At 54.6% G+C, this 24,605-nt stretch overlaps 1 protein-coding gene and 1 pseudogene across 1 annotated transcript; both read left to right on the plus strand.

Annotated features, from left to right (window-relative positions):
- LOC132494208 (centrosomal protein of 78 kDa-like) overlaps window positions 1–24,605 on the plus strand; it is a 128,136-nt pseudogene that overhangs the window by 76,378 nt on the left and 27,153 nt on the right.
- LOC132493384 (BCL-6 corepressor-like) lies at window positions 2,333–23,519 on the plus strand. Its single transcript, XM_060103845.1, is given in 14 exon segments — window positions 2,333–4,590; window positions 5,418–5,481; window positions 7,418–7,466; window positions 7,622–7,751; window positions 9,072–9,150; window positions 10,097–12,935; window positions 14,353–14,539; window positions 15,351–15,413; window positions 19,956–20,201; window positions 20,639–20,695; window positions 20,698–20,865; window positions 21,451–21,702; window positions 21,873–22,012; window positions 23,449–23,519. Coding segments are annotated over 7 exon segments (3,522 nt in total). The 5' UTR covers window positions 2,333–4,590; window positions 5,418–5,481; window positions 7,418–7,466; window positions 7,622–7,751; window positions 9,072–9,150; window positions 10,097–10,295; the 3' UTR covers window positions 21,612–21,702; window positions 21,873–22,012; window positions 23,449–23,519.

Below are 24,605 nucleotides of genomic sequence, written 5' to 3' on the forward strand. Positions count from 1 at the left end.
TACCCCGCTGGGCCGGTCCAAGCTGGCGGGCTCAGGATGGTCCTCAGGATGGTCCAGAAGCTGGGCCTGCCCCTGGGCTGTCCTGGGGCAAGCTGGGTGTCAGCACCACTCCCCCCAACCTCAAGGTTGAAGGCTTCCGCAGCCCTGGCCCCCGGGCTTTGGAGGATCATTTAGAGCTGACTTAATTCTATATCGTGCCCTTCTGTGTGACTTCGGCCCCTGAGTGTACAGCTTGCAGGATATCTGCAAATTACGGGTCCACCTCCGCTCCCCCCTGCCCCCACATCTACTCTCTGAGTTATAATGTGGACTTCTACATCTAGTTGGGTTCCCTAGTGGGGAGCTGGGAGATGCTTCTGGAATGATACATGAACTTCGGTGCCAGTTCTAGAAATGGGTCTCTTTTTAGGACGTGTGCCATTTTCTGTAGGAATGTTGCTTGCAAAACGAGTTTCGCCTTGGAGGAAAGGCGGAAAGATAAACAAGCCTGCAACGCCAAAGCGCTGGCAGTCTTTCCCTCCTTCCAGCTCTCTTAAAGCAGCCGGGCTGCATTTCCAGGATTAGACTCGTGCTTGTGAAGAGGGACTCTGGTTGGCTTTTTTTTCCCCCGAAGCAAATGCAAATTAGAGAAAAATAATTTTCTTTCAAGGATATACAACGTAGGAGTCACTTGTTATCGTGCTCCGAGGCAGGCCTCATTTGCGCGTCCGCCAGCTCGCTCACATCTGCTGGGCGCTGTTTGGGGCATTTTAACCTTGGTGGTGTCGTGTCTGGTCCCACGGGTCAAGGAGGAGTAATTAAACTCTGAACAGCTAGAAAAATTCACGGGCCCCCACGTCTACCGCAGTTTTCCCACAGCTTTGTTTGGGGTGTTTCGGGTTCCAAGATGAACAGACGTGGGGTTCCTATTGTTCCTCGTAAAGAAAGTGGGAGCCCCTGTCCTCCTCTGACCCTCATCCCCAGCCTGCCCAGGACTCCCAGGCTGCACACAATCAGCAGGGAAGCCGGGTGCAGATCACAGGACCCTGTGTTTTATGCATCTTTTATTCGTAAAAAGTTCCTTTGTGCTTCCTGTGTGTACTAATCATAGCTTTCTGGTCTAGCTTGTTCCTTGTGGGGGGAGGAGTTTGCAGTGAGTTCACTTTATTTCTTCAAAGCCCCGATGGAGGCTGCAGTGCAGTGACACCCCCTCTAGAGTCGTGGTCTATGGGTCGTTTATTCTGGATCTGCCTCCAGGTTGTGTAGACTCCAAGTGGGAACCCGGCCTGTAGGGACCAGACCCGAGGGGGTGTGGAGGGTGGGCGGGCGGGGAGGAGAGGAGTCAGGTTGGTTAATTGCTTTCAACCTCGGTTTCCTGTCCTGGGCTGCTGCCTCCTGTTGAGGGACGCCAGCTTCCAAGTGGGGCCCCCTCTTGCATACACGCGTGCTTGTGTGTGGCACAACCGTGAAAGAAAGTGAAAGGAACAAAAAGCCGAGGCCTGGCGTCGGGAGGGGGGGTTGGCGGGCGGAAGGGGAAGTGTCTGAGGTTGGTCCAAGAGCTGACGGGGGGCCACGGCTCTGTTTTTGGGAAAGGGGGTGTGTGGCGGGCAGCCCCGGTTTGGCAGCGGCTCTCCCGGTCGATCCTTGCTGGTGCCCCCCTCCCCAAGCCCCCGAGCCCCCTTTTACAGCTGGCTACACCTGGCTTGCATCTTTGAACCGGGGAAGGTGGGGGAGGCTTCCACGGAGAGAACACTCCAGACTGGCCGAAGGGAGCGCAGGACGATGGGCCGGAGCGGTCTCCAGTCAGTGCCCACTCCCCTGGGGCGCGCCGCCGCACATCCTGGGTTCTCCGTGCGCCCACCCAAAGTTGCTTTTTGTCAGAGATTCAGCGGCAGGCGCCTGGGAAGGGGGAGCCCAGAGGAGCGCGCGGGCGGGGTGAGCTGGGGTCGGGGGCTGGCCGAGAGAGCCGGGGGTCCTGGAAGGTCGGGCGAGGGGTGCGTGTGGGGGGGCGGCCCCGCGCGGGGACCTGGCGTAGGAGGGGCGCGGAGCCTGCGGCAGCGCGGGTGTGTGTGGTGGGAGAGAAAATCCCTTTGCAGCGCGGGTGTGTGTGGTGGGAGAGAAAATCCCTTTGCTGCCGACCCGATCCGTGCTCGGGGCTGAGGCGGGGGAGGGGGCGCCCCTTCCCCACTCGCCGCCGCCGCTGCCGCTGCGGGCCAAGTTCACTCCCGACTGACCCGAGTGGCTCGCGGCGCTATCCTGGCGCCCTGGGAGGAGGCAGGGAAGGTTCTGGTTGCTCAAAAGGTCAGGGCCAGCCGCGTGAATTTCCCGTCCCCCACCCCGTCACACCCGCACTCCTGCTCCGCAGCTCTGTTACTAATGCAAAACTTGGGTCGTGAGTAGGGACGCCTCTGGAGGCGGCGACAGCCATGACTTGGAGTGTGCCAAGAGACAGCGCCTGGGCAGGCTGGATCACTCCTTCCACCCCTCACTCCCCCCCAGCACCCATGCCCGGCTGCAGGACCCGTCGGGCGACCTCCTTCAGCCACACCCCAGGAAGCCTGCGACCCTCGCCCCGACCTGGGGGCATCCTTGGGGTTCCCTTCTCCCCACTGCTACACATACTGGGGAAAACATCCCAGGAGAACTTGCCCCGACGCTGCACACCCTGGACCGCTTTTTCTCATCTCCCACCTCCTCGCGGCCCCCAGTGCTAAAATAGGAACTTCTTCATCCCTCCCTTCCTTGACGCCAGTAGAGAAGTGTCTGTGTGTGACTCAGTCTGCGCTTGGAGCAGTCCCAGGAAGGGCTCCCGCGCCATGAGCTTTGGGCTTCCATGAAAGCCACACACTCTGCAGAAGGTCACCCCTCCCTGGCTCCCTCTGTGTCCCTGCCTCAGCCTTCCCTCTGCCGCAAGGAAACTATGTAGCCATTCTGGGGTTTGTTTGTTACGTAGACTGTTTAGTGGAGTCAGATGCTGTTGAATGGGTTAGATGTGGCCTGCACCAGCTATTGCCAGGCAGAACTCAAGTCCATAGTGTAGTTTAATCCTCTGGAAAACACGGTGCCAAATATTTACAGATGAGGGGGCCAGAGTTGAAGAGGTCCGGCCACCTGCCCAGAGACACGCCGTGGATGAGAGTGGGAGCTGGGAGGCTGTGGTGACTGCGCGCGCGCGCGTGTCCTCCACAGAGAACCAGCCATGCCGGTGCAGCGAGAGACACCCCTTCCCCGAAGAGGTCCCCAGCCTACGGAGGACCGTGGCACATGGCATGCTGGCTGGGAGCCCTGCCGTCTGCCCGGCCTTCTGAGCCGGAAGCTCCCCAAAACCCGTCCAGGTCTTCTTGGTCACTAACTGGATAAGTGCCTGATGCGGCATGGGGTGCCTAGAGAGTGAGGCCCTAGGAAGGGGCACCGTTCGTATTGGAGTGGAGTTGGGATGGTTTGGTGGCACTGCTTCCCATTCCGTCGCTGTCACTTGACAAGCGTGCTGTGCAGACTTGAACCAATCCATCAGCGCCTCAAGGGCGGAGGCAGTGGAAAGTGGCCCGGTGCCAGGAGGAGCTGGGGTGGAGAGAAAGGAGAGGTGGCAGGAGTGGCCTGGTGCTGCCTTCCTCCCTGCGCTCACGCCAGCCTCTCACGGCCGCTGCTCCTTCCTTTGCAACCTGTTTGTTGCCTGCCAAGGGAAGTCGCCTTTAAAGAAAAAAAAACAAAACAAACGTTCTCTCCTTCTCCTCATTCCATAATGGTGTCTTCATGGCAGGAATCGGCAGAACGGTGGTGGGTGCAGCTGGGGACCCGTGTGCCCCCTCGTGTCTTTTCACAGAGGGCCAAGGTGCCCTCGCTCAGGGATGCCGAGGTTGGGGGGACAGCTCCTAATCTTGGTCCCTCTGACCTCTTTCTGCCAATCAGGCTCTTCTCCCCAGTGTCCAGGCCAAGCTCGGATGCTAATCATAACTCTTGGCTCCTGGACCAGATGACTGCCCAAGTCTGTCGAGGGAGACTCAAGCTCTCCTGTGCTTGCCCCTAGGGCCAGACCGAAAGCCGGAGACCACATGGCAAGTCTGCGTTTTGCAAGCCGGGTCTCTCCCAGAACTGGGTGTTCAGCGGGCAGCCACCACAATTCCTGGTCTGTTCTACAGAAACCAGACGCTCTTCCGTCTCCCCGGCTGACCCCTTCTCTTGGCCACCTTCCCTCTTCATCCCTATCCCACATCCTTGCCCCCTTCTCTCCACTGCTGGAAAAAAGGGTTAAAACCCAGAGCCAGGGTGTAGCTTAGCAGCTCCCACTGGAAACAGGTTGGTGCTTGTAAAGTGCTTTTCATGACTGACTTCACACATCTTGGCACTTCCAGAAGCATCACCCACCTGTGGAAGAAAAGGGTGGGGTCGTTGAGAAATAAGGGCAGATGAGCCTCTTATATACAGCAGCAAAGCGCCTGCTCTGTCTGTCATCTAAATCACGTCATTTGCCCCGTGCAGCATGACCCACAGCCAAGGGTCAGGGAAGTCACTTTTGAAGAACTTTTCCTTGGAGGTTAAAAAAAAAAGAAGAAGAAGAAAGTAAGAAAGACCCCCAACTATTTCAATAGCCGCTTCTAGAAGAGGAATGGGGTGAGCGTGGCGGTGTCTCTGACCCTATCTCTGTGTCCCTTGCGCCCAAGATCCCCTTAGTTAGTTTAGTTCTACATCCCAGAGAGATGGGGGGTGGGCCCGTTCGTTCTTCAGTGATGGTGGGGTGTACGCAGTATGGCCTTTGCCCAGGATGAGGGTGTTCCTGCCCAGGATTTGGGCTGTCACTCTGGAGAAGGGCCTCACGCCAGGCAGGGCCCCCGGCTCCTTGGCCCTCTCCGCTCAGGTCCATCTTTGGCCCGGAACCTGAAGAGTTAAAAGTCTTTCGCTCGTTGCAATGAAATTATGGCTGGCAGTGGCGCCGCTGTTTGTTCAACAGACCTCCACTTTTAAACAGTTCACAAAAAGTTCATGGGGCACCTAAAGTTTATAAGTGTGTGTGTGTGTGGGTGTGTGTGTGTGGGTGTAGTCATCAGGATCCAGTACTGAGCCTTGCCCCTCCTCTTGTTTCTTCATGGCCAGCCCCACCGCCCCGCCCCCACTCCCGTGACACCGGACCACGCTCGGGGCCTCAACCCTCCATCTGACCCTGTGCACTAAGAACACTTCATCCTGACACTGGGTGTTATTTATCTGTGCGGCGTTAATATTGAAAACCCCACCAGTCAAGACCTGGAAGGGTGGGGAGAGGCTTTGACAGCACCCCATGGTCCCAGGTGTCTCTAAACTGCATTCCCCTCTCATGCTAAGTCCAGGCCACCCTTTCTAAAGAAAAGCCCTTTCAAGGGAAGGGGGCTGCTGGCCCTTTTTGAGGGGAGGGGAGAGGGTTCAGTAGGATGATTGTGGCAGGGGCCTTTCTGTTTCCTCAGTCAGGTGCTCAGAGGTCCTTGTCCCAAGGTGACAACTAAAGGAGACATGTAAGAGGCAGCTTGTGTAAGTTTTGAAGACTGGAGCACCAGAAGATTGGGGCTTCGAGGGCACACACGCTTCGTCCCTCATCCTTTTCTTAAGGGTTTGATGGAGTGACCCTTTGGCTTCTGGTATAATGTCCAAATTTCATCATGACACCCAGCCAGGGGGTGGCATGGTGTGGTCCTCCCGCTGCAGCCACGGCCAGGACACTTGCACCGAGGAGTGTTGCTCCTCCACCTTGCAGATGAGGCTTCCCTGGACATCTTCCTTTTGGTCTTCCTTTTGTAGAAGGGGCTGCAGGGGTTAGGGAGGGGACACTTTGTTGAACGTGCCTTCTGGTCGGCCCTGCACTAGTGGTGGCCTGCCCCCAACTTGATTTGTATGTTCGAAACACGGAAGAACAGCCCGTGAGCCCCCAACAGAACCTTCCTTGATGCCCAAGTCCATCTGAGTCCACCTTTTCGGGGCACTGTGGCCAGCCACTGGAAATGCCCCAGTCTGTCTAAAGAAAGGGACGCTTCCTAAAGAAATAGCTTCTCTAGAATCCCACCAGGCCGGACACAACTGGGAGATCCCTGCCTCTCCTCCAGCTTCATCGTTGAGCTCTAACTACACGCCGTGTGTCTGCGGCGTGGGGCTCTTGATGAACAGACGGTGTTCTCTTCTGTATAGGGGCCGATGGGGGATGCTGGTGGACAAAAGCCTGTGTTAGGACAAAGAAATGCAGAGGGATAGCCTGGCTGGCTTTGGGATTCAGGTCTCCCAGGTGCTCCCCGACCCCACCCCTAGTCACTCTCGGAAAAAGAGTCCCCAGTCCTTGGTGGCTCCCACCCAACAGACCTGGCAGTCAGCTCCGTGTGCTGAAGTGTAAAAGCAAGCATTTGCGTATTTTTTCCTGCTAACAAAGGAAATGTGTCGACTTGGAGAACATTTGGGCTTTCGGAAGCTGTGTGGGTGGGTGTGTGAGGGAGGAGAAAGAAAAGTTGCCCCCATGAGCTGCACACCAGTGATTTCACACTCAGGTTTGGGTCCTGTGTAAAGAGGCCGTGGCTGGGGTGGGGGCGGCCTCCCCCGCCACCCCGCCCCGGACAAGGGAGTCTGTGAGCAGGGGAATTGCCTAGGGCCATCGGTCCCAGGCATTAAGGGCTCCCCTACTTATTAACCCAGCATTTGACAGCAGGATATGGAGCTGAAGCGCAGTCAAAAGAAACGGCTCAACCTCCAAAGAGCAATTAAAATCCTGCACGAGGATAAATCACGCGCCGTGATAATCCTGTGAATAAAATGCAGCTTGTCCTGACCCTTCACTCATGCAGCAAACTAGAATGTGGTGTGGGTGGGGCTGGTGGGCCGGGAAGTTAAGGAGGGGGCGGGGCTCTCCCCTGTGCCTCAGCAGCCTCCCCCCTCCTCCCGGTAGACGGGAAACGGGTGGCTTCTGCTTGCTCCCCGTGGGCCGGAATCTTGCAGCCCCAGCCCCAGCCCCAGCCCGGCAGCCTGGGCTGCTATGATTTCTGCACTCGCTCCTGATTGCTGGTCCCCAGCGAGCAGGCGTCATTGAATTACTCAGCCGCCTCCCTCTGCAGCTCCCAGGCCAAACCACCCAGGTTTGGGGCTTAATCTAATCTAGGGCTCGGGTGGGGTGGCTCGCCAGCCCACTGACTCTTTTTACCCCTCCATCTGTAAGTCACACGCACCGCAGCCGTGGAAGTGAGTCGTAGTTTGGGCCGCCACACCGGACTGTTGTGCCTTTTATCCCACACCCCACCCCTGTCCCCAATCCTTTCAGCCACAAGAAGAGTCAATGTGGGGCTCCCTGGAATCCAGCACCGTCCACTTTCGATCCAAGTGTGTTCTCCAAAAGGCTGGGAGAGGGGAAGGGAGAAGGGCAGGTTAAGGGTGACACGTGCTGTACCTTGAATGGTGTGGCCTGTGGCTCTTGAACTCTCTGCATCCCCAGCGCCTCCTGCCAGGGAAGTTCCACCTCCCTCCTTGAACCTCTGGCTCAGGTGTGTTCCTTTGCTTCTGGCCATCTGTAGAACGTGGAGCAGGGTCTGCCTTCCCAAGTGCCTTCTGTATGAAGTGCCTAGAAGGAGGGTTTCTCTTGTTCCCTCTTTGGCTCCTTTTTTATTCAACCTCCTGGGCTTCTTTTTGTTTTAAACAGACTAGACGCTTGAAGAAAAGCTGCCATCCAAGAAGACGACATGCTTTCAGCACCCCCCCACCCCGTATGGGAACGTTCACAGCTGGATGAACAGCGAGAGGGTCCGCATGTGTGGGATCAGCAACGACAGGTAAATGCGCGTGTCCGGTTGAGGCCTGGGGAGAGCGTGGGTCCTTCCCCAGGGCTCCTGAGCAGAGCCCCCCCCTTCATGTCCTCACAGCCAGAGTGGGCCCTATGGGGGTAGGGGGGAGATCTCCTGCCTAGCTGGTGGCCCTTGATTTACAGTTTTAACAGGCAACCTGGCTCAGCGAAGCATTGCAGCCCTTTAAGAGGTTAGCCCCTAAAGCGGCCTTTGAGTTTACTTTCGTCCTTAATTTATTATTTCATATTTACGAAGGAGAATTAATCCCAGTCTATATGCTGCTTTAACTCTAAATGTCAGGAGTGTGGGCCCAGGTGGATCGGCCTTCGATGTGCTTTTAAAACAAATAGTTTGCTCAGTAATAAATGGGACGATAGCCACCCTTCACACCATTGAAGCCCAGGGTTTCTCTGCGTCCTCCGCCACCTGTTAAGCGAGGCCACTGGCTCCTGGTTTCAGTCACCCGGCAGCTCTGTTATGCTTCCTCATCAGTAATTTTGGAGTGCGGGGTAGAGGCAGCTAAGCAGTAGATAATTGAAGCTGCTCTTCCGGGTAATGATGAAACTTCTCTCTGCCGCTTGTCAGTGATTTTATCCTGGGGATTTGGAAGTTGGCACCAAGCACTTTCTTTATCGATGCTCTCTGATAACAAGTTCCAGGGGCAGCCGCAAGCAGCCTGGCACAGATGTGCAGCTTCCCCTGGAGCAGCTGACATTTGTATGATATTAGTGTGTTATCCCCCATCATTTTGATAGAGGCAGTCAAATATGGCTTCATTATCACCATGGAAACCAGTTTCATAGGACATGGTACCTAACTTTGTTTGGGGAAAAGTTTTGAAAGCCTGTCCTCACGAGTGACACAGAAGTGATTGATGTAGCCAGCTCGGAGACTCCAGCCTTGAGGTCCCCACTTTGGCTTTGGACATTGTATTACTTCATTCCTGTCCTCAGGTAGAGCTTATAAGGGTCTGCTAGGACAGCAGAGCCCGGACTGTCCTGCCCGGCCTCTCTGGAGAAAAAATTGTGAGGGTGACGTGGTTGTGCAGAATTTCTGCCTTACCCACCTCGAGGACGTAGCATCTGTGATTTCACATCCCTGTTGCCCTGCCTTTCCTTTGTTTTTCCCAGTCCCGTTGAATCACCATTCGGGGACAACTTTCAATATGGGCCATTGGGGAGGATTTTTTTTTTTTTAAGGGCAGTTGGAAAAACGGAGTTATTAGAAACTGGTCTATTCTGGGGCAATCTATGAAAGATAGATTAAGTGAGGAATGCTTTCATGAAGTTGGTGTGTCCTTCTAAATAGGAAAATTCCTGTAAACGAAGGTGACACTTCAAAGGCCGTACTGGAACTAAGGGAAGAAAACCCCTTGAATCACAACGTGGTAAGAGATTAATGGCTTCTGTTGATGTGCTGAGTATCAGTGATCTGTAATCAATCGTGCATTCATTTGCATACCATTAAAGGGCCTTTTGGGGGCGGGGCGGGGTGTTTCAGGGCAGGGCTGAGTAGAAAGCCTAGGCCGCAGGACGAAGCCTCACCCAATTTCTTCCTGGCTCGCTTTCTTGGCTGTGCTCGCCATTTACGTCCTCGTCCCCTGGTGACTGGTGGGATACGTGCCGCCTTTTCTTCGATAAGCTACGTGCCACATCAGTGCTCCCAGCTGGATAAATGTGTAGCCTCCAAGTAGACCCTTAGGGTTTCCCTTCCCAGTAAAATATGAAACAGAGCTGTCTTCAGATACCAGGGAGAGGAAGTCAAAAGACACAACTACAGTTTGACCCGCGGCCTCTTTACTGATTTAGAAATGAGACAGCTCAAGTCCTTCATTCCTTACTGTCCCCCTGAAGGTTGGGTTTTGTTATGTTAAAGAATGCCTCCCCGCTCCATCCGGGAAAAACGCAGTGCACATCGCCCCGCCCCCACCTGACTGGGGCCTGGGGAGGGTGAGTCCGAGTTCTGTACCCCACGAGGGTGGTTCTGAGAGCAGTGGAGTTGGTATCACCTCAGTTGCAGCAAAGAATTTCTGCTGAGAAGGTGGATCTTCCAGAGTTAATAGATGACTGAATTAATGCAGGGGCCTCAAGTCTACAGGGACCAACGTTTTCCGTGCTTTGAGGACACTAGTTGGACACCGGTGAGGCGGCAGGCAGAGGAGGGTTCTGGGTAAGCGGGGAGGGGGCCAAAGACCTTGTGAATCCTTTAGTTTTTAGCCGTTTCGGCTCAGATGTTGAGGCTGATGTCCTATTGAGCTAGTCCGTGGTTTCTCTTTGGGATGGGCTGCTTTGAAGGCATGTCCTCGGTAATACCCATATTCTTCTTCTGCGAAGGTGGACGCGACCACGGCCCATCGGATCGATGGCCTGGCAGCGCTGAGCATGGACCGCATGCACCGGCCTGATCCGGGAAGGGCTGCGTGTCCCCGGAAACATCGTCTATTCTAGCTCGTGTGGACTGGGCTCAGAGAAAGGGCGGGAGGCTGCCACAACCATAGGTGGTCTGGGGTTTTCTTCCGAAAGAAACCCAGAGATGCAGTTCAAACCGAATACACCCGAGACGATGGAGGCCTCCGCTGTCTCCGGAAAGCCCCCAAAAGGCTTCAGTGCTATATACAAAGCGCCCCCCGGAATACGAAAAAGTGCTGTCCCCACGGCAGAAACACTGGGCTTGGACAGACCTGCCAGCGACAAACAGAGCCCGCTCAACATCAATGGTGCTAGTTACCTGCGGCTGCCCTGGGCCAATCCCTACATGGAGGGGGCCATGCCAGCCATCTACCCTTTCCTCGACTCGCCAAAGAAGTATTCCCTGAACACGTACAAGGCCTTGCTACCTCAGCAGTCCTACGGCGTGGCCCAGCCGCTGTATTCTCCGGTCTGTACCAATGGGGAGCGATTTCTCTACCTGCCGCCACCTCACCACATCAGTCCCCACATCCCATCATCCCTGGCCTCGCCCATGAGACTCTCAACGCCTTTGGCCTCACCCGCCATCTCGCCTCTGGTCCACTGCGCGGACAAAAGCCTGCCCTGGAAGATGGGCGTCAGTCCTGGGAACCCGGTCGATTCCCACTCGTATCCCCACATCCAGAACAGTAAGCAGCCTAGGGTGCCCTCTGCCAAGGCGGTCACCAGCGGCCTGCCGGGGGACACGGCTCTCCTGTTGCCCCCCTCGCCTCGGCCTTCACCCCGCGTCCACCTTCCCTCCCAGCCCGCTGCGGACACCTACTCCGCGTTCCATAAGCACTGTGCCAGGATCTCCACCGCGCCCTCGGTCACCCTGTCGAAGCCATACATGACGGTCAGCAGCGAGTTCCCCGCGGCCAGGCTCTGCAGCAGCAAGTATCCAAAGGCTCCAGAAGGAGCCGAAAGCACCCAGCCAGCTCCCGGGCACACCCGGAAAACAGCAGGCGAAGACAGAAAAGATGGCAGCTCACCTCCTCTCTTGGAGAAGCAGACGGTTACCAAAGGCGTCACCGATAAGCCACTAGACTTGTCCTCTAAAGTGGTGGATGTAGATGCTTCCAAAGCTGACCACATGGAAAAGGTGGCTCCCACCGTCCTGGTTCACAGCAGAGCTGGAAGCGGCCTAGTGCTCTCCGGAAGTGAGATTCCGAAAGAAACTCTGTCTCCTCCAGGAAATGGCTGTGCTATCTATAGATCTGAGGTCATTAGCACGGCTCCCTCGTCCTGGGTGGTGCCCGGGCCAAGTCCTAACGAAGAGAACAATGGCAAAGGCCTGCCGCTGAAAAACAAGGCCTTGGACTGGGCCATCCCGCAGCAGCGCAGTTCTTCATGTCCCCGCATGGGCGCCGCCGACGCCGTGGTCACTAACGTTTCGGGGTCGGTGTCGAGCGCCGGCCGCCCAGCCTCTGCGTCGCCAGCCCCAAATGCCACCGCCGAGGGCAGCGAGACCAGCAGGAGCTCCGTGGATACCACGCCATCCGTCATCCAGCACGTGGGCCAGCCCCCGGCCACACCTGCCAAGCACAGCGGCGGCACCGGCAGCAAGGGCGCCAAAGCCAGCAACCCAGAGCCGAGCTTCAAAGCGAATGAGAATGGCCTCCCGCCGAGCTCAGTATTTCTCTCACCAAACGAGGCGTTCAGGTCCCCACCAATCCCCTACCCCAGGAGTTACCTGCCTTACCCAGCGCCCGAGGGCATTGCCATAAGTCCCCTCTCCTTACACGGCAAAGGCCCTGTCTACCCTCATCCGGTGTTGCCCAATGGCAGTCTCTTTCCTGGGCACCTCGCCCCAAAGCCGGGACTGCCCTACGGGCTACCCACGGGCGGGCCGGAGTTTGTGACCTACCAGGACGCGCTGGGGTTGGGCATGGTGCATCCCATGTTGATACCTCACACGCCCATCGAGATCACTAAAGAGGAGAAACCGGAGAGGAGGTACCGGTCCCACGAGAGGACCCGCTACGAGGACCCAGGCCTCTGGAACCGGTTTTCTGAGATGCTGGAAGCCGGCAGCACCAAGTTACATCCAAAAGTCCCCGCGGACAAGAACCTAAAGCCCAGCCCCAGCTGAAATCAAGGGAAGACCGTCGTCAAGAGTGACAAGCTTGTCTATGTAGACCTCCTCCGGGAAGAGCCAGATGCGAAAACCGACGCTAACGTGTCCAAACCCGGCTTCACAGCTGAGAGTGTCAGCCAGAGTGCCGAGCCCACCAAACCCCCGCCTGACCCGGCTCTACAGCCACACCGGGATTTCATTGCCCTGAGAGAGGAGTTGGGGCGCATCAGTGACTTCCACGAAGCCTATACTTTCAAAGAGGCTCCGGGCCAGCCAGTCTCAGGCTTAAGCAAGGAGAATGTTCCAGTGGTAACCAACAAGAACCTGGCGACGCCGGTCTCGACTCCATTCCTGGAGCCGACCCTGGGGAGCGACAGCTCTGCGGTCACTTTCGGGAAAACCCAAGAGGATCCCAAACCATTTTGCATGGGCAGTGCCCCACCGAGTGTGGACGTCACCCCCACCTACACCAAAGACGGAGCTGACGAGGCAGGATCAACCGATGGCAAAGTTCTGAACCCGAAGCCATCTAAGCTGGCAAAGAGAATCGCAAACTCCGCTGGTTACGTGGGTGACCGGTTCAAGCGTGTCGCTACCGGACTGTACGCAGACTCCAGTCAGCTCGGCCGGGAGCAGCGGGCGTTGCAGGTGAGCCCCCCCTCCCCCGAATTTCAGGAGCCTGACCAGTTGTCAGGTTTTTTTAATGTGTGAAGAGGAGGGGGCCGGGGGTATGATAGGGCAGGACACCGGGCTGATTTGGTTAATGAAGCTTAGGATAATTTAAATGTTTGAAATGTGTCCAGTAAGGGGACGTAAGTGGATACTTTAAGTTATTCTGTAGATTTTAAGCGAACTCCACTCAAATGCTGATAACGGAAGTTTTAATTATTGCGAAGGATGTCTAAAAGACTGCATGACATTTACCTATCAATCGCTTTGCTTTCTCTGCCGTTACTGTACGTTAACAAATATACCTAAAAGCGCTGCTTAGAATGCCTTATGTGATACTTGGTGGAGGTGTGTAGCGGCCGCATGTCTGTGAGATTTGTGCAATTTTTTTTTCCACCAAACAAACAAACAAACAAAAATAATAAAAAGCAGGGCCTCCCTGGTGGCGCAAGTGGTTGAGAGTCCGCCTGCCGATGCAGGGGATACGGGTTCGTGCCCCGGTCTGGGAGGATCCCATATGCCGCGGAGCGGCTGGGCCCGTGAGCCATGGCCGCTGAGCCTGCGCGTCCGGAGCCTGCGCGTCCGGAGCCTGTGCTCCGCAACGGGGGAGGCCACGGCAGTGAGAGGCCCGCATACCGCAAAAAAAAATAAATAAATAAAAAGCAAACCTTGCTTAAAGGGATAGAGTATGTATTTAACTTGCTAGTGAATGATAGATGTTGTATAGGAATTTCCTTAAGATATTTTACTTTTAATTAAAAGACAAATAAAGCCAAATTGTTTTGCAATGTTAAGAAAAAATTGGTTTATGCTTATAAAAATGGATGAAGTTATCTAAATGATCCATTGAGTGCCCATTTTAATGACATAGATGGAAGGATTACAAGAGGACAGTATTTTATGTCTACCCGCTGCTGACTGTGAGGTCAGTTTTTCAAATTTTTATTACTAGAATCTTCCATAGACCTTTTGAGTTAAATTTCATTTCCAAATATACAAAGGGAAGTTTGTGGGCCATGGTCATCTTTATTCATTGTGCATTTGTTTTCTTTTCTGTTGTGTTTTTGTTTCGCTTTCTTTGCATTGCGTTTTTGTTTTGTTTTATTTACCTTCGAAAGAGAATGTCTGTCTGTATGCCACAGTGTATGTATGGCTATACATACACACCACATATATCTCTACATACATATGGCTTTAGGAATAAAGAGTGTGTGACTAGTTACACATAGACACTCTTACATTTTTATCGTTCAATTTTAAAATATCTTAGTTGTATCATAAATTGTGGTTGGTTTTGGGCAAACTTTTCTTTGAAGATACTTTCCTTTAAGGTAAGGGCAGTGAAATAGCTTTGGTGGTAAGGTGTGTCATTTTTCCATCTCCGTTCTCTTTCTAGCGTGCAGTGATGCGCTTCTCAGAGTTGGAGATGAAAGAGCGAGAACGTGGCCACCCCACAACCAAAGACTCTGAGGTGCGCAAATTCAGCCCCGCTGACTGGGAAAGGCTGAAAGGAAGTCGGGACAAAAAGCCAAAGTCAGTCGCCCCGGAGGAGGCCATTGCCGACCAGAACGACAGTGAGAGATGTAAGTGAACCCAGGCGGCTCGCGTGTGGTACCACGTCGGTGGGAACGGGGCGGTTCCGCTCCCAGTGCCAAGGGAGGTGAGAGGAAACAATACGCTTCCGACGGCCCAGCGTCTGGGTGCTGGCTGTTCGGAGAACGGGCTGCTCTGGCCACCCTTCCCAGCTGTGGATTGCAAGGCTGGTTGTCCTTTTGAGCGTTGCGGCATCCAGGAGTGAAGCACCTATGAAATGTTGTTTCCTGGCATGCATCTCCTTTTTCTGGAGAAATGCTAGTCCTGTAGTTAGTAATAGTCTGATACAGTAGAGCAGAGCAATGGCAGTGCAAGACCTCCAGCGTAGCAGGTATGTGTTCTGTTTTGTAGCAGGTACGGATACGCGTTTTTGGTAGCAGTGGAATGACACTTGCAGCCAGAGCCAGACCCTCCAGAGTGACGGTCTCCTATGGGAGGGAGTGGAGAGTACTTGGATTCTCCCTCCAAAGGCAGAGGTTTCGTTCAAATGAGATGAGGGCTGATGAAGGCACCAGAAAGAGGAGCATAATTATTTTCTGTGGCAGGCTTGTTTGCAGTCATTAGGAGTTAACAGTACGCTCCAAGGGCGTGGGATCAACGAGGGCGTTCTTCCTACCAGACGGGGTGTATTCTGTTTTGGAGGCCAAATTGGAGAGAAAGCTAGTGTTTGCCTCGAGTCACACTCTGCGGTCCCATCAGCTGCTCCCCCACTGGGGTTGACTTCGGGCTTTGCCCTCGAGACTTCCTGGGCTAATGAGATGTGTTGGCAGCAAGTGGAGGTCTTTCTCCCGCTTTCTTCAGTGTGCGTGCTTGTGGCCTGTGGCCTGCAGCCTGCTCCGGACCCCAGAAACCTCACGGGTGATGGTGAGTGAGGGCACCTAGGTGAATGTCGAGGACAGGGTGGGCGTGAAATCCTCCTGAGACGGGACAGTCGGGGGTGGTGGGCACGTTTGGGAGACCCAGGCCCTTGGACCCAGTCGTAGGGTCGGCGTTCGCCCTCACGCTTAGGTCGTGGGTGCCTGATGCAGTTCGGGAAAATTGTGGTCAGCAACAGCGTGTGCTTCTCTCTGCTGATTGGAGCACTGCCCTCCCCCAGCTCATCTTTAGGGTCAGACAAAGGCCTGTGGCCAGGGTTCTGGGTAAGCCACACCGGGACCGGTGTGTCCTACGTGGCTCCCGTAGAAGGGGATTTCTGGGGCTAGTCAGTGGCGGCCTGACCCGAGGGATGGGGCTCTTGATGTGCCTGGAGTAGACGATTCCGAGCTCCTCCCCCTCGGGATTGGAATGAAAAACGGAGGGTCCAGGCCACCCTGGAGTGAAGCAGCAAGAAGGCCTCCCTCCTTGCCTGTGCTCACAGCTGACACGCAGCCCTTACCCTCCTGAGTGGCCCCATAACTCAGCTCTTGGGGAAGTTTCTCAGAGAGATGTGATAAAAGTGGGCAAGGCCAAGTTCACGGGGCTGCACTTTTCTGAGGAGGGGATCTGCCTGTTGTGGGTGGACGGTGAGGGAGGCTGGAGGAAGGGAGCGGGCAGTTAACTGGCCTCGAGTCTTCTCGCCCTTTTCTCCAGCAACGTGGCCAAACCCAGGGTGGCCGCTGCCCTTCACGTCTCAGTGGCCTCACCTGTCCTTCTTCCCAGAGACGTTTGCGTGCGTCCTTCCCAGTCTTTCCTGCTGAGCGTGGAGACGAGAACTGGGTGTGGCTGATGGGGAGCAGGGCCTGAGCCCCAGATGATTCCGAAAGCCCCCTCCCTCCACCGCCTGCCTCCAATCTCAGACCGACCGACGGGTCTCTTCCTGGAGCACCCGGGACATGGCCCAGTGAGCCATGAATGGCCACCATGGGAGGGCAGGAGAAGGGTTGGGGAAGGTGAGGGGCTCCGTTTGAAAGGTTGGGGCAATGGAGGTGGGTTCCCCACCCTCCCTCTGTCTTGTAGAGACGTGGGGTTTGTAAATAGCTGGTCAGGAAAGGTCACCTGAAGGGGCCACTGTTCTTACCACGGCCTCCACATCCAAGGCACAGCAGGTGTTCATTCCATTCAGCTGGATATGAATGGGCCTTCTTGTTCTTGGGCCATCATGTCTTGAGCTGATACGGGCTCAGGTCCTTCTCATGGGTGTCGGTGTGGCCGAGAGCCGAGCTGTGAGCACATGGGAGCTGGGGCGGGGATTTGGGCCGGGCAGGGGTCACAGAGAGGGTCCAGGACACCTTCAGGATGCCTTCCCCCTTCTGAGGCAGCCCCTACCCACGGAGGGCCCAGGAGCTTCCAAGGTGGTGGGTGCTGTTTGCGCGGCCCTGGTTGTCCTGGTGCGGGTGCATCTTGTTGCTAGGGGCTTGTTTAAAAAAAGGAATTAACTTGAAAACACAGTGGCCGAGATACTCATTTATTCTTTATGATCACATGGGTGGCTGAGTGAAATTTTTATTTTGGAAGTTCACCAAATGAGTTGGGAGGTTCCTCAGACTTGGAAGTTCATCACTAGGAACCCTCAGTGGCATTTGAAGATGGGGCGGGGCAAGGAGGCATTGGTCCCTGCCTTCTCAAACTTGGAGTAACCATCTCCCTTGCCAACCACTTGGCTGGGACAGGCCTAGGACCTGCTCAGTGGCAGTGCCTGGCCAGGAGCTGGAGGAAGCCTCAGTCGAGGGGCTTCATGAAACTTCTTTGCTCAGGGAACTTCTCTTCCAGCTGAGCACCTGCACGTTTGTAAACTACTTTGGAACAGAGATCCCCTGCACTCCTTGTGTAGCGGGTGTAACTTTGAACAAGGTTAGCCCTGACTGGAGGTGCTATTATAGTTAAGCTACAGAGAAGGGGATTTTAATCCTGGGGAGCCTTCCAGCGACTCAGAACCCTCTCACCTTGTTTAGGCCTCACTGGGCATGGCTCAACAGTGGTGAGGGTGCTTTGCTGCCACAGTGACTTGTAAATGTTGCTGTGGTGATGCTTCTGTGAGGTGATGCTTCTGTGAGGTGATGCTATGGTACAACCATATTGAATTTGGGATATATGTGTTGTGAGTCATAGGACCATGCTGCAGGGACCACGTTCACATCTTGCTTAGACTGGGTGACCAAGGGCACATGGCTTCCCACTTTTAGAAGGGCCAAAAGTAGCAATGATGGCAAAGCCTGATGGTTAGGATCCCCGTGTATCTATTTATCTCCCCATCTCCTTTGCCCTCAAGGGTCATCCTCCTGTGGGTCGTGGTTAGAACAGTCTTTGAGAAGCTCCAAGTGACACGGAGCCTCTACCCCATAGCTGGTGGCCATGGGTATCTTGAGCAGTCGGGGTGGGTGTCCTTCAGGGTTATTAGTGGCCTGGGTAAGGTCACACTAGCGTAAGGTCTTGGGGGGCCTTAGCTGAGGGGAATTGAGATCTTTGCCCTACAAGGCTCCGGGGTTGGGGGAAGGGTGGATGGACCTAGTTTGGAAAAAGAAACTTTCAAATTGGACATGGGGGTTCTTAAGGTAGCCCTTCCATTCCTCCATGGATGCCCTCCCCCGGAGCTTTTAGGGAAGGCTGATTGGACCAGATTGGACCAGAGAAGTCCAATGGTGTAACCAGCAGGGCTCACCTCTTAAAATTTCCTACATTTCAGGCCTGAGATTCAGGCTGGTCTGAAAGTCTTGGCATCTTTTGGTTAAAGGGATTTTTCCAGCCTTTCTCTGTGCTGAGCCCGGCCTGTGATGATGAAGCCCACCCTGGAGGGAGGCTAGCAGTAACATTCCCACTTTACAAGTGAAGGGGGCCGAGTTGTAAAGCGGCGCCATTCCTGCCCGAGTGTTTAAGAGGGTCACAGACAGCCGGAGAGAGAGTTGCAGCACGCCGTCTTCACCGGGCCTGCGGTAGCCTGGGCTGCATCACCCGTAAGCACAGGCCAGGAGTTTGGGGTTTCTCCTGCTGCCATGGTAGGAGACCCTCGCGGTTGGGGTGATTCCACCATTCCGGCAAGAGTAGATGGGGATCTCTCCCACCTTGGGATACCCTTGGAGAAATGCTAAGTGTGTTCCACCATTGAGAACACAGGTCATACTAGCCCAGGCCAGGGTGAGGTTCATCCCCACAACTGACTGCCATTAAATGCTGGGAATGCCCCCAAGAGAGGCTGATCAGGGGACCAGCCGGCTGGGCAGAAGTGGGAGTGATACTTGAAGTGGTCTAGGGAGAGGAGGAGGAATGCGAGCAGCATGTGAGGGGTGTGTCCATGATTTCATCTAGAAAAACGGGCTGTGGGAGCTTAGCTCAGGTGTTAACGAAATACCAAACTCATACACCCACCCCCACCCCCGGCCGGTGATGGACACAGGGTCATCTTCGGGGAACTCTTTAACAGCACAGTGATCATTATGGAATTATTTGTGTGTTAGAAACAATGTGACTAGCTAAGCAGTTGAACTGTTTCTTTGGCTAGAGCAAAAGTGAGGAGTGATGTTAGGCTGGGGTGATTGGAGGAAAAGCCCCAAGTGGATGCTAGATTGAGCAGAGGGGGCAGGAGCAACACAGGCGGAGCTGGGGTGTGAGCAGTTCAGCCCTGCCCGCCGCCCCCCCACCCCCCACCCCCCATGAAGGGGGTTGGAGTCTTGTCTTTGAAATGTCCTTATATGCTTGTTGCCTGGGAAGGAAGGCGAGGAGACATGCCAGGTGGGTGACTGGTGTCACTGAGGGCCTTCTTCCTAGACAGGAAACAGGAGCAGCCCCTCGATGGCAGTGAAATGCTTTTCCCCCCACGGGTGTGGAAAGAGGACAGACGGACTTGTAGCAATCTGGTTGAGTTCTTTGAAATTGCCCTTGACCCTTGTGTGTGCACCAGGAAGGCTTTCCTTTCCCTTTGCCAGGCTCCTCTTGCCTTGGTCTCCCCAGCTTCCCAGCCTCCCACCATTCTTTCCCTACCTTTTTTCTTCACCTTCGCCCCTGCTGACCCAAGTGAACATTGGTGCTATGTCTGTGTAGATGGCAGTTGGGGGCTATTTGGTCTCTTGATGACATCAGCCTTTTTTGTTTACTAGCAGTTGTTTCCATAGTCATTTGTAGCTCCGCCCTGATTGGTTGGATCTTACTGTGAGGTCACTCACCCCCCCTTTAACAGTAAGCCACCTTGGAGAGTTAAGCAGTTAGGGAGTGATCTCACATGCCTATAGACGGATGGTGTAGATGCCTCACCTTGACCCTTGAAGGATGGATTGTGAGTGGGCTACACGCCTCATTTTCTGCTTTCTTTGCTGGTTGTGTTCAGCTGTCCTTCCTTTGGGACGTCTTTCTGAGGGTTTTGTGCTTCCGGCGTGTGAGGCCCCTGGTCTCCAAAGGGGGGTGGTCTGTTGGTAGCAGATTGCCTTGGGCATGGGGGTCCTGCCTGCTCCTGGTGACCTTTGTTCCCGCCTTTCCGGGTTGTCTCCCCTCCCCTAGGGGAGTGTTATGATGGAAGCAAACCTGACCCCTTCAAAGCCCCAGAAGACAGTGATCTTCCTGAGGACATGGACACGGAGCCCCCCAGAGAGTCCCCCACCGACCAGGCGGCCCTGGACGCGTCACGCAGCCCCACCCTCCGGCTGAACAGAAAGCGCAAGGTCTCTGGCAATAGGAACCACACTGAGACCACTGTGCTCCCGGAGGACTCTCTGCTGAAAGCCAAGCGGAGACGGGTCTGCAAAGGTGAGCTCGATTTCGCTTCGGGCCCGCAGAGCACCCTTCGGAAGTCCTGGAGCGGAGCAGTGGAAAGTTCCAGTCCCACCCTGGAGCCCTGGGGGGAGCCACTCTCACCTCCCCACCCCCCACCCCCCCAAAGCCCGGTGCCGGGGCTGGAGCCCAAAGGTGGCCAAAGGCAAATAGGCCCCCTCCCGAGACTTGGTGACAAGTTCCAGCCAACACAGTGACCACACCCCTCCCCTCCCCCACCCCTGTTAGTGATGTGTAAGACAGTTTGTTCCCCCCAACCCACCCCCCGCCCCGGGGGGCTTCTTCATTAATTTGTAGTTATTCCTCCATTAGCTGACTGGCCTGAGAGGGAAATGACAAATAGTTCCTCTAACCACTTAGAAGAGCCACATTATAGTGAGCTGACCAACCTGAGGTGTGCATTGAATTAACAGGGCTCCATCCCAGAAAGCAGCGCCGCTTGCTGCACCTTAGAGAACGGCGGGAGCAGAGAGGAAACCTGGCCGGCAGGGCAGGAAGGAAGTGACCCAGGCGGTTCAGCCTGCGGTCACCCCCCAGGGCAATAGCATCTCCGAAGAGAAACCTGGCAGGAAAAGGGCAGAGGCCAAAAGCAACAGCAGCTGGTTGGAGGAGTCCCTTAAATGCAGTGACAATGAACAAGGTACGCACGGGGCGGGGGGCGCTCCTGGAGGGTGGATCACTCGCCCTCTGTGGGAAACGGCCCTGGAGGGGACCTGAGCGCCATCCAAGTTGACAAGAGTAGCGTGTGGCGAGCGGGGAGTTTTCTTCCTGAGGTCCTTTCAGCCTGCACACTTCCTTATGGAATGGACAGTGAGGCGGGAGCTCGACTTCCTGGGCTGCTCCTCATCACCCAGCCCGCGGCTGGGCAGGAAGGGAAGTCTTGGGTGACGCCGGGCGCTTGTCAGTGCCCTCATTCCAGCCTCAGGCTGTCTGTCCCCAGTCGCCCTGTCCCGAGCACCCAGGCCCCCCACGGGTGGGGACGGGAGCACACGAAGGGCTGGCTTCTGCCCTGTCTTGCGGCCCTTTGAAGCGACTTGCCATTTGGCGTTTCGTGGGTTAGCCTATTTGCCGGTTGAATGTGGGATAATTAAAATATTAATGCTTTGAAAACATAATTGGTATATCTTTAAAAACTGAAGGTGCTCCAACGATCAGTGCTAACAATGGGCTTTTCTTTCCTCACCGGCTACAACTGTGTAACGCCCGCTGCTTCTCCCCCTGACAGATGTGCTGTGCATGGACGAAGAAATGGATCGGCAGCCTTCGCCCCTGCCGCAGAAATACACCGACAACAGCGAGAAGCCATCCGGGAAGCGACCGTGCAAAACCAAGCATTTGATCCCTCAGGAGCCCAGGCGGGGCTTGCCGCTGCCAGGGGACTCCTAAGTGGACAATGCGGATGGCAAGGTACCTCTTGCCCCTGGCTCTCCCCCGCCCCCCGGTTGCTCTTCGGAGTTCTCTGGCAGCTGTGTGTGTGGTGAGCAGCCTTGTTCGTTCCAGTTGGGCTTGTGGGGGTAGGGGTGGGGGTGGGGGTGGCGCTGTGAGCAGAACTTGCTTGGGAAAGAATTTTTCCAGGGTCCTTTTTGGCGAACAGCTGGAATCTTGCTCCAGCTTACTGACCTCTCTCTTGTTTGCCCCCCGGGTTAGAACCAAATGATGAAAGTGGTTACGATGTTTTAGCAAATCCCCCACGACCGGAGGACCAGGATGACAGCAACGAGGCCTATGGTGACCTATTGGAATTTGAATTTTCCGAAGACCCCCTTTTGCCGTGTTATAACGTCCAGGTGTCTGTCGCTCAGGGGTGAGCGTGGCCAGCGTGTGGTCGAGAGCCAGCCCAGCTGCTCTGTGGGGTGGCAGGAGTTAGAAATCCCCTTCAGCAGACGAGGGTGGATGGGTTGGGGGGTGAGTGAATTCCTCACCAAGTGTCCACCGACCTCACATAATGCAGTGGAACGTTTCCAGAAAAGTTTGGGGGGTGGGAGGGCTCCCCAGCCAACAGCCCTCATTGGAACACACCCCTAGAGCCCAAAGGACACGGGAGTCAGCGACTGCAATTGCACAGTTTCAGTCAGTAAACGCTTGGGGAAGGGATCCTCCCCAAACGGCTACCATAGGGGCCTTCCAAGGCGCGTGAGGTCCACGGGACGATACTGATGTGTACCCTCTTCTCGTATAAGATTAGAGAAAGCCGTATGTGGCACCTGGGATCTTATGTGTCTTCAGATTTGCTTAGATCGAGTCTTGTCCCCACGGTCGGGCCACTGTGCCCCATGACCAACCCTTCGGAGTGAACACATCAGGAGACCTTGCTCTGCTGTGTGTTGACCCCGGTGCTTAAGGAGTAGCATCCTCCTTGGACTCTGAGGCTGGGAACGTGTCTGCCTTTGTGGTGACATTCTATTCGGGATAGAGATGATAAAGCGTGGCAGGGTATCAGGAAGGATTGTACCACCTCCCTTCTGGAAAAAGCCTCACTCCCGGCAGCATTGAGGGGTGGGTTGGAGGTGTGGGAAAGGAAAGGAAAGCCAGGTGACCTCGAGTGTTTCTCATGCTCTCTCCGTGAGGGCCGGAGGAGAGGAGAGGTCAAAGAGGTGTTTGCCATCTCCCTTGGGTTGGCATACAGACTGGTTTTCCCCAGTGACTAGAACGGGGTGCACTTACTTGGAGAGGGGTGACCTGAGTTGTGGCCAGAGCCAAGGCAGCACTGGGGTGGCCTGCAACGAGGCTGGTTCAGGGGCGCTGCTCCTGCTTTTGTCTAAGTTGGCTGATCCGCCCTAGGTGGCCTCTTAACACATGCACATGAGTCCAGAGTTCCCCCGCTAGAAGTAGATCTTCCGGGCTTCCCTGGTGGCACAGTGGTTAGGAATCCGCCTGCCAGTTCAGGGGACACAGGTTCAAGCCCTGGTCCAGGAAGATCCCACATGCCACGGAGCAACTAAGCCCGTGCGCCACAGCTACTGAGCCTGTGCTCTAGAGCCCGCGAGCCACAACTAGAGAAAGCCTGTGCGCAGCAACAGGCCCAACGCAGCCAAAAATAAATAAATAAATAAAATTAAAAAAGAAGAAGTAGATCTTCTAAGGACAGTGAGAAGTGGGGTGGGGGTGGGGTAATCAAAGTGGAAGTAGCAGGCCCTTTCACCGCCAGGAGACTGGTAGTTCATAGTTGGGAGCGCCTCTGATTTTGCCGGAAACTCAAACCACTGTCCTTTCTCTGGTGTAGGCCTCGTAACTGGCTGTTGCTCTCAGACCTGCTCAAGAAACTGCAAATGTCCTCCTGCATATTCCGCTGCAATTTCCCAAATGTGGAAATTGTCACCATCGCGGAGGCCGAGTTCTACCGGCAAGTGTCAGCAAGTCTCTTATTCTCTTGCCCCAAAGACCTGGAGTCCTGTAATCCGGGAAGTAAGGAGCTTTAGATCTGGTGGAGTTCACGAACGAGCTTCAGACTCTGCTGGGCTCATCCGTGGAGTGGATCCTCCCCAGAGACCTGGACTCAGACGACGACTGGTGAGCTCGCCGGGGCCCGCCGTGTACAGTGTGTCATGGTGTTAATCCTTGTGCATATGTGTCGTAATACGACTATTTCTGTAAAGAAAGGACACTATGAGACACGACTCCAGTCAGGAGGACTTTGAAACATGTTTTCTTCTTTTTAAAATTTTAAGTCAGTTTTTACGAAGTTGTTAATAAAGTTTCTTTACTTTTCAATGTACACATGCTTCGGAATATGTTTGTTTTTACTCGGAACAATTGTTTCTTTTCTTTTTTAAGGAGAAAAAAAAAAAGGCAAAGGAGCTCCACACTTTGACTTAATTTCATACAAAGCTCCGACGACAGAGGCCATAACTGTTGAGAGTTGCTTTTGGGGCAAATTAAACCAGTAACATTTTAAACTCTTCCTCCATATTAAAGGGATTGAATAAATTGGCCACTTTGGTGCACCTGTGTCCTGCGAATTGTCCAATTGGAGATGGAGGTTTAGAAAGTGAGTTTCACTCTTGTTTAAGTCTCTTCCCATCAGACTGGTCTCGTGATTTCCTACACACCATGTTACTTCCTGTCTACCTTTCCTTGGTGTTGTTCATGCCTGGATTGTCTCCTGTACCTGCTCAAACCTTGGTCCATTCTCATTTGTACCATGGAAGTTTGTCATGCTGGATACTGTCAGAACTCATTTTACTTAAGTTTGCGTTAAGGTGCAAAGCACACGTTTTGTATATTATCTGTTTTCTGTGTTTGTCTATATTTTATGGTTTCGCTTCAGGAAATATTATGGGAAGGGAAATACCAAGATGTAAAGAGCAAAAAAGTCATCATTCTCTTTCAATTGTTAGAACATCTATCTGCAATCATAATTATGATGCACTGTGGTATGTG

Source organism: Mesoplodon densirostris, chromosome 7 (genome assembly GCF_025265405.1).
Source record: "Mesoplodon densirostris isolate mMesDen1 chromosome 7, mMesDen1 primary haplotype, whole genome shotgun sequence".
Classification (NCBI taxonomy): Eukaryota; Metazoa; Chordata; class Mammalia; order Artiodactyla; family Ziphiidae; genus Mesoplodon; species Mesoplodon densirostris.